The sequence below is a fragment of the Haliotis rubra genome, unplaced genomic scaffold (genome assembly GCF_003918875.1).
Source record: "Haliotis rubra isolate DU_JTF1 unplaced genomic scaffold, ASM391887v1 Scf1390, whole genome shotgun sequence".
NCBI lineage: Eukaryota > Metazoa > Mollusca > Gastropoda > Lepetellida > Haliotidae > Haliotis > Haliotis rubra.
Genome location: NW_025765326.1, coordinates 126,156 through 136,114, shown reverse-complemented (window position 1 = coordinate 136,114; position 9,959 = coordinate 126,156). Strand labels below are relative to the sequence as shown.

At 43.3% G+C, this 9,959-nt stretch overlaps 1 protein-coding gene across 1 annotated transcript; it reads left to right on the top strand.

Annotated features, from left to right (window-relative positions):
* Positions 1-2,920: 2,920 nt before the first annotated feature.
* On the top strand, positions 2,921-3,559 carry LOC124268571 (polycystic kidney disease protein 1-like 3). The gene has a single exon (XM_046703564.1). The coding sequence runs from the start codon at positions 2,921-2,923 to the stop codon at positions 3,557-3,559; it is 639 nt and encodes a 212-aa protein (XP_046559520.1).
* Positions 3,560-9,959: the final 6,400 nt, after the last annotated feature.

Sequence of the window (9,959 nt, the reverse complement as noted above, 5' to 3'; positions counted from 1 at the left end):
GTCATCATGTCAATATTAAGTGGTCGTCGTGATTGAGCATAGGTCATGCTTAATGAAACTTGGTTCACTTGAATCACATGATACAGACTTAGTCCGTCATCTTTGATGTGAATCGTATGAAGAGCATTTCCTGCTAGCTGTACTGGGGAGGTGATGGCTGGACATCTACATGGAGAGCGTCAGGTTTAAGGATGTTATCTCCGCCATTATTGTCTTGGCCTGATGCGGAATACATTAGCCAGAACAAATCCGGAGTCACCTATTGCAATATAACATTCCTTGATCAGTCTACAACCAGGTGCCCGTCTGTCTTCAACACGATGATATCTATGTTTATGGGGACACAGGGGTGTGAATAATTCATAAGGATGGCTGTGATGTGTGTGGAAATGGACAGTCTTCATATTCTCAATACATATTGTATCAGCTGGGTACCTTCCTATGTTATATGGCTCGTATATACGACGTTCGCTTCGTGGTGAAAACCTCACTTTATTGTCACGGTTAGAAATATAACATTCTACATTAGCAGCATATCCTTTAATATGTTTGCAGTACCACCATAAATAAGGCAAGGTTTCTAAACAAATTTCACCGAACTGGCAGAGACGTTCCTTCTGAAACGTTCGTTTTTTGTATAGACGAGGCATTTTGCTGGCAATGAAATAATTGATCATTTGTGCAGATAAAGTCTAGTAATTGTCTTCACAGGGTTGTTTTACCAGGTTTCAAATGAATATAAAAATATTTACCGGGTAAGTTTCACTTTCATGTTCAATGAACGTGACTAGTCTGTATTCAATACATATTTTGCTGATGGTACAACTTCTTTTCAGGCAGTAATTAACTAAATATAATCCGGTTCACTTAAAACCTGATGATTAAGGGGAAAATGCTTTAACTATGATTTTACAATGATTTCGAAATGAATTTGATGTCTTCTATAACATGTGCCCCAAGTACTTATCATTTCTCTCCATAGGGAGGTAAGTGTATACCATTGTCAATAGGAGCTCCAAGGAGACACGTGTTTTTCAAGGGTTATGTTTTGAAGATATATTGTGAGCACTAACGATGTTTGAGAATTAAAAAAGAACCTCCTCCTTTTTGTTACCCTCGAGTGGTCTCTTCTATCATTGCAAACAAACGGAGTTTGTTTAATTCATCAATAACCTGTCTGAGAGAGGCTGGACGAGAACAGGATACACGTGGTATCAATGCCTACAATACAGTCCTCCACGCCCGTAAATGTCTTTTCTTTGGAGTCTTGTATTGATTGGCCGCATATAATTTCAGTTAGTATCATGCTTCACTCTAGATATTGCAGAGTACCAATGTGTACACGTCGTTGTACCTGTTACGATATTGATCTTCAACAGCCTATGTATGTTGGTCGGGTGGTCACGCTCGCTGGTAGCTGCATGTCATCATCGTATCCCAATAGAGATGGACACTCTTGATGTCAGTTACTGGGTTTTCTGGTCCTGACCCGATTACTACAGATCCTGTCATACTTTGTTGCCACAGCCTATCCATGATACATTACATGATTTGACAAAACAGGAAGTACACGCCCTGTGCGTTCTGTCATACTGTCGTCAACAATACAGGCCATTAAGAATGTTCACATCTAGTTATAGTTTACTACTATCAGCGGTTGTCAGGCCATAGACTCTGTTACTATATTGGAACACAAATATTGTTTCCACACCGTTATACCATAAATACTGTTCCAATGGTGTATATGTACTGTTCATAGGCCATAGATAATGATCAGAGGAGGAAGGCTAGATGTTTGCCGATGAGTGGTCGTGTTGATAAAACCAAACAATCCCCAAGCACTCTCCATGTACATACGAAATCTTTAATAAACGCAAGGTCGGTTGTTCGATTCTGATTTGAGAGTATCCTGTCCTACCGATGGCACAGATCGCAACCATATGCAAAGTCAAGAACATTTTCAATCTGAAAAAGTCTTTCATAAAATCTTTAAAAAGTGTACCCCTGATCATATGTAATACGTTAGCTAGTCCTGATAGGAGGGGTATGTCACTAGATCTATTATATACACACTGGAAAGACCTTCAAGATCCGTGCAGTCCTGCAGTAGACACACTTATGACCTTATAGAGTTGCTTCTTACATGGTGTTTATCTCGCGTCTAGAAAGACAAGGATTTATTTATCAAAATGTAGTCAGCTTGGCATGCTTAAAATAACTAAATTGTGATGCGAGAGACAACTTCTTTTATATATTTTCTTTTATATCCTACAGATAGATCGTGATCTTTCTCTAATCATTTGCCTCCCAATCGGTTTAGTACATGCCTCGGGCTAGCCTTCAGTTTTTGTACTGAAAGAGTCGACAAACAGCGAATTAGTCGATGGAAATTCACGATTGCACAATCAGCTGCCAATGTTGTAAAGTCAAGTGTTTTCTGTCGATGAATCTTTATAGGGTGTGAAGTACGGTAACCAGGAGACACATCCTCACAGTCGGCTCGGGTCCTGGGTTCTACAGATTCCACCTGATTGACCATTGAAGGGATTGGAAAATGCCCTCAAATGTAATCCTCGTCTGAAAAATCGAAGAGGGCAAATCTCCATCTTTTGTCAGCGTGTCATCTAGTGACGGGGTTTGAGAAGCCGCTCATTTGGCTCATTATTCCAACAGGATGCATGATTACTAGGGTTTACCTGACTTCTTCTGCTTAATCGACTTCATCACAAACGGCCATACAAGGAAGGCACTGGCATATGCAAGTTGGTGGTAGCCCGGTGCTGATGAAATAATGAAATTACTGTGTGGCCTGGCGTGGTTTACACTAAGCAGTTATGCAAATAATACACATTAAATGTGAAAACCAATTACACCGAGTAAAGTAACACCTGATGACATATCAAAGGTCCAGGTCAATGGTATGGCTAATGACACATCTATAGATGGCCGGGACAGTGGTATGGCTAAAGACACACCTATAGATGGTCGGGACAGTGGTATGGCTAAAGACACACCTACAGATGGTTGGGACAGTGGTATGGCTAAAGACACACCTACAGATGGTCGGGACAGTGGTATGGCTAAAGACACACCTATAGATGGTCGGGACAGTGGTATGGCTAAAGACACACCTATAGATGGTCGGGACAGTGGTATGGCTAAAGACACACCTATAGATGGTCGGGACAGTGGTATGGCTAAAGACACACATATAGATGGTCGGGACAGTGGTATGGCTAAAGACACACATATAGATGGCCGGGACAGTAGTATGGCTAAAGACACACCTATAGATGGTTGGGACAGTGGTATGGCTAAAGACACACCTATAGATGGTCGGGACAGTGGTATGGCTAAAGACACACATATAGATGGCCGGGACAGTAGTATGGCTAAAGACACACCTATAGATGGTTGGGACAGTAGTATGGCTAAAGACACACCTATAGATGGTCGGGACAGTGGTATGGCTAAAGACACACCTACAGATGGTCGGGACAGTGGTATGGCTAAAGACACACTTATAGATGGTATGGCTAAAGGACAGTATAGATGGTAGTGGTATGGCTAAAGACACACCTATAGATGGTCGGGACAGTGGTATGGCTAAAGACACACATATAGATGGCCGGGACAGTAGTATGGCTAAAGACACACCTATAGATGGTTGGGACAGTGGTATGGCTAAAGACACACCTATAGGTGGTCGGGACAGTGGTATGGCTAAAGACACACCTATATAATAAAACCGTCTGTTCCGTCTTCGGCGACAATGCGACTGACATACGGAGATTAATAAACGACGATCTGTAGACAAGTTGTTTTGTTGTGTTGTGATGACAACTATGTATCACCCTTCCATATTTCGCTGAGGCAAAATGGTCCCACGCATTATTCTGGAGTTTCCTGATAAACCTAATAGTTTCATGTATATCAATATAAGTGTACCATTGCAATCTGAACCGAGAAGACTGATTAAAGGAGTTACTCATCGTCAGCGTGCAGTGCAAGAAGTCATAAAGCAGATTAACCAGAACTACTCGCGAAGGGCTAGCCACCTCTAAAAGCTTCCTGACATTCAGCCGCAGTGAGGCAGGGTGATGCCGCGTCAATCGGTATTCTACATGAATATGTTTATTCATAGAGAACCAGAAGAGGACGGACTCACTGTATGCCATTATGTCACCTATCCTAATGTATTTGGGAAGGCTGGGGACAGTTCCCAGAGGACTTGTGTGGGGGCTTCGTTTACTTAACAATCCCCATATACATGCAAGCAGCTTGGTCAGCGTAGACCAGAACACGGCCACTGGGAATGAAGTATCTGAATATTTTATTAAGACAATGGACGCCTTTAGAGCATGTACCTTGCCAAAGCGCCATAATATTAGAAAGTGTCAAACACGGATCTCTTTCACGGGTACATGGTAACAGAGGGTGGTAAACTCTGGGTTTCTTCATAAGCAAAACATTGCCATAACCAATGACCATGACATGTGTACCAGTAACGCCCAAAAGGCCCTGCCCGGTCTCTGTCTAGTGGTAACACCCAAAAGGATCTGCACTGCTGGTGTGTAGTGGTAACACCAGAAGGCTCCTGACTGTCGGTGAGTAGTGGTAACACCCAGAAGGCTCTGTACTGTCGGTGTGTAGTCGTAACATGTAGAAGGCTCCGGACTGGCGGTGTGTAGTGGTAACATGTAGAAGGCTCCGGACTGTCGGTGTGTAGTGGTAACATGTAGAAGGCTTTGTACTGTCGGTGTGTAGTGGTAACATGTAGAAGGCTCTGGACTGTCGGTGTGTAGTGGTAACATGTAGAAGGCTCTGTACTGTCGGTGTGTAGTGGTAACATCCAGAAGGCTCCGGACTGTCGGTGTGTAGTGGTAACATGTAGAAGCCCTGTACTGTCGGTGTGTAGTCGTAACATGAAGAAAGCTCGGGACTGTCGGTGTGTAGTGGTAACATGTAGAAGGCTCTGTACTGTCGGTGTGTAGTGGTAACATGTAGAAGGCTTTGGACTGTCGGTGTGTAGTGGTAACATCCAGAAGGCTCTGTACTGGCGGTGTGTAGTGGTAACATCTAAAAGGCTCCTGACTGTCGGTGTGTAGTGGTAACATCCAGAAGGCTCTGTTCTGTCGGTGTGTAGTGGTAGCATGTAGAAGGCTCCGGACTGTGCAGTCGTAACATCTAGAAGAGGCTCTGTACTGTCGGTGTGTAGTGGTAACATGTAGAAGGCTCCGGACTGGCGGTGTGCAGTCGTAACATCTAGAAGGCTCTGTAATGTCGGTGTGTTGTGGTAACATGTAGAAGGCTTCGGACTGTCGGTGTGTAGTGGTAACATCCAGAAGGTCCCGTTCTGCGTTGTGTAGTGGTAACGGAGAGAAGGCTCCTGACTGGTGGTGTGTAGTGGTACCATCCAGAAGGCTCCTGGCTGTCGGTGTGTAGTGGTAACACCCAGAAGGCCGGTTCTGCTTAATGTAGATGTAACGGACAGAAGGCTCTGCTCTGCTGACAAGTATTGGTAACATCCAGAAGGTCCTGTTCTGCTTAATGTAGATGTAACGGACAGAAGGCTTTGCTCTGCTGACAGGTATTGGTAACATCCAGAAGGTCCCGTTCTGCTTAATGTAGATGTAACGGAGAGAAGGCTCTGCTCTGCAAGTATTGGTAACATCGAGAGGGGCCTGCACTACTGATGTGTACGAAATGAGACATAAGACTTGGTTTAAAATGCTTTTATTCAACAGCAAAAAATAACAGCTTTATGTCTGCTGTGGCCTTGACATACCTTCGTGCTCGGCTGTGGCCTTGACATACCTTCGTGCTCGACTGTGGCCTTGACATACCTTCATGCTCGGCTGTGGCCTTGACATACCTTCGTGCTCGGCTGTGGCCTTGACATACCTTCGTGCTCGGCTGTGGCCTTGACATACCTTCGTGCTCGGCGGATCTTGGCGAACGCTGATCATCACACAAATCAGATCCAACTTTTACTGCAGGAAGTTCTTTTGTACGTGACCCAGATGATGCCATTTTGAAGAGTGTTTTCGGATCTCCCGTTAAATGGACCTTTATCATATTTTATGCATTAGTTGGTTTTGAAAAAGAAGGTGTAATTATATTATCCAACTCATAGATTGTAGTTTGCATAGACGAAATCGTTTACTAACCGTTGCTTGTGTATATCTAACTGGATTAACTTACATTAAATACAATAAATCAATTTTATTCCCAGGACAGACCTTCATTTGTCCGTGTCTCGTCCATTTCACTGTAATTTAATGATAACAAAAGGGCGTCTCATCCCACACGTTGAGGCATTAGCGGCTATTCTTTAAGATTATTTCACGCACAAAAATTCAAAACTTTACTTTCGACGACCGTATTTTACAGAGAAACATTAACAGCCCGAGCAGAAAACATATATATATATATTGTATTAGATTAACAAGATGGCTGACATGAGTCTGACATATTGGTATGAAACTGACTGGATGCACATCAGCTCCTGTTACTGAGGTCTGGTTACTACCGGCTGGACATCTACTTGTCATATCACATGCCATCTGACTGAGATGGACCTTCAACATAACGACGACATACTGACTACACACGGGCCCTGACTGGAGGCAGCGAAAGGGTGTCTATATGTATTGAAACAAACACACTTCACAGGACGTTACGTGTTTGGATGCAACGCTGTTGTTTCATATGCATCCTTTAAATCACTGGTTGTAGCACAATGTGCATGTTGACAACTTTACCCCTGATCTGAGAAAAATACTGACGATATCGTGTAGAGATAGTGGGTATCCAGACTCCTCACAGACTGACGCACAGATAAACAGTGAACCGGAAGTGTACTCAGTGAACACTGAGGGAGAGATTCAGAATATACACATCTCTGAATCAGAATGTCATGAAAAGTCCACTAGCATATTGTACAGAAACACACTGCCAATTATACCCAGGACAATCTAAGACGCCAAAGAGACACACACAGAAAGGCAATCTAAGGTGACCTGACACGATATAGACGAAAAGAGTAAGACAATCATAGACAAAGTAAGATATTATTCCCACACAAACAGCATAGGAATTCAAGCTAACCTAAGGTTAATTCAAGCCAGGTTAGTTCCCATCTAACGCGCATGGAAGGGTAGACATCGACCAATGTACAACCCGTTGTTTGACGGCGATCTGTAAATAATTGAGTCTGGACCAGACAATCCAGTGATTGACATCAGGTGTATCGATCTGAGTAACAGTGATATGATGACAGACATCAGCCAAGTTAGCGAGTCAGATAAACCCGATCCTGTTAGTCGCCTCTTACTGCAAGCACGGGTTGTGGAGGAAATTATAACCTGGATCATCACTGGTACCCACCAAACAAAGCCCATTATTCAATAGCTTCTGTCATCAGAAACCAAACGAAAACGACAAAATCATTTCCATTGGGAATTAGACGTCCCGTGTATGATTCTGGATGTGGCACAAGCAAGCGTTTGTGAGTTTGCCTCACAGTTTACTGCCTGGACATACTAGACTGCACCACAGATGAAGTATAAACCCACTTTATTGCTCCTAGTGAGCGCTGCTGTCTGCCCGGCTGTCTGTCGGTGTGATCTGACAGCAGCTAATCAGAGGACACATTTGACCAGTTATCGTTAATCGGTAGCCAGCACGGCGCGGCCTTGACCCCGAGGTGTCTGCACGATGCTGCCGATCTATACAAACCGTTTAACATGGACTCAAACATCTGTGACCAATAACAATGTACGGAAAAGCATCAACAATCAATTCACACCAAATAATTCCTTTCACTAGGAGCTATTCTGATAAAGTCTCGCATTCCGTGTGATGTACACAGGACCCCATAACAATTTCCGTGTTATATTTTCAGTGTAAGTTAGGAGTGAACATTATGTATCACTATCAAATAATGCTTATTATGCTTACATACATGCTTATCTTGTGAGAGGTCCTGCCACCGGGAATAACAACCACCATCCATGTAGGGAAGGCTTTAGATGATGGAAGATAACACAGTGGTTGATTCTAGTTCTTCCAACACAATGTTATGTCTGAACAAGAGGGATGATAAGTCCCCATCAAACACGACAGTGTTGGTGGTATGACATATTGTTGGACGTTTAGAGAACGGTTTCTCTGAGAACGTATATGTTTTATCTAAGTCAAAGCCACAGTTATCTTGCTTGCAAATTCCAACATCAGGAACATACCCTCCATATCTCCATGCAGTATTTCTTCATATGACACAGAAGTTTTTTTTCAGTAGTCAAGTGCCGTGTCTTCCAATAACCATTTAGTTATTCATCACAACTCACGTTTGACACAATGACAACTTGTGTTTGAATAGACATGGTTAAAAACCAGGGGTGTTTACTAAATTTCTGGGAGTTTATTATGTAGAATGTGCGGGTAAATCATTAAGACACGGAGCAGGCATCCCCACTAGACTAAGGCTTAGTCTCTGAATATATTTAATTTTGATAGTAACAAACAAGCCCATTTATATTGAAAAGGAGCCCTAGGGAGACCAGAACCTGAGGAAATCTAGACTTGCTTTATTTAGGGCTTTAGCACAGCAGAGAGGGCTTGGCAGTAGGAAAATTAATGTGGTTCAGGGACTGTGAGACAGACTAGCATCCCCACGTGCATTAGTGAATCAGAATTTCTTGTTAAAACCAAAATAAGGTAATATTTCAAGAGGATTAATTAACTTCAGGTATATCGAATGATCTGATATCGTTCAATAACCAGCCAGTTGAGTTCCACTGATTTATCCACCCGAACTTGAACTACAGGAAACAAGTGAGACGACCTCATGTGTTCCGTATTTAGATCCGTGCATAAAGATTGTCACAAAACCCCTCCACAGAGCTGTATTTCATCTTTGCAATAGTCAACTTTCCCTTCATATAGACCTGTGTTTTAAGAGCTCCAGGCTTTAGTGATTACATTGCACAAGTTTTAAGGTCCAGTGGAGAACGTTCTTCTTACCAAGAGCTTCTTGGCTCTCTTCCTTAGAAATGGTTATCTCAAGGTCACATCATTCAAAGCCTCAGACAAGCTACCAAAATGTGTATCGAGGACATGTGGAGGACATTTCAGAAATATATGCATCACTGACACAAATGATGTGAAATTCTTGTTTAGATTTGACCGAATGTTTTGTCAAGTTAACAATTCAACATGTCATCACTAGTGTATAGTGATTGATAAACACATGCTCTGTCATCGTGTCTCATGGCGTCAGTCAGTGGGCTGTGTGGTCAAGGCTCCAGCAGCAATACATCTGTTATATCGCGGAGTGTGGTCAAGGCTAGTCGCAATGCATCTGCTATATTGCGGAGTGTGGTCAAGGCTCCAGCAGCAATACATCTGTTATATTGCGGAGTGTGGTCAAGGTTCTAGCCGCAATACATCTGTTATATCGTGGAGTGTGGTCAAGGCTCTCAATACATCTGTTATATCGCGGAGTGTGGTCAAGGCTCCAGCCGCAATACATCTGTTATATCGCGGAGTGTGGTCAAGGCTCCAGCCGCAATACATCTGTTATATCGCGGAGTGTGGTCAAGGCTCCAGCAGCAATACATCTGTTATATTGCGGAGTGTGGTCGCGGAGTGTGGTCAAGGCTCCAGCCGCACATCTGTTATACATCTGTTATATCGGAGTGTGGTCATAGTGTGGTCAAGGCTCTGCGCAATACATCTGTTATATCGCGGAGTGTGGTCAAGGCTCCAGCCGCAATACATCTGTTATATCGCGGAGTGTGGTCAAGGCTCCAGCCGCAATACATCTGTTATATCGCGGAGTGTGGTCAAGGCTCCAGCCGCAATACATCTGTTATATCGCGGAGTGTGGTCAAGGCTCAAGGCTCAGCCACAATACATCTGTTATATCGCGGGAGTGTGGTCAAGGCTCCAGCCAC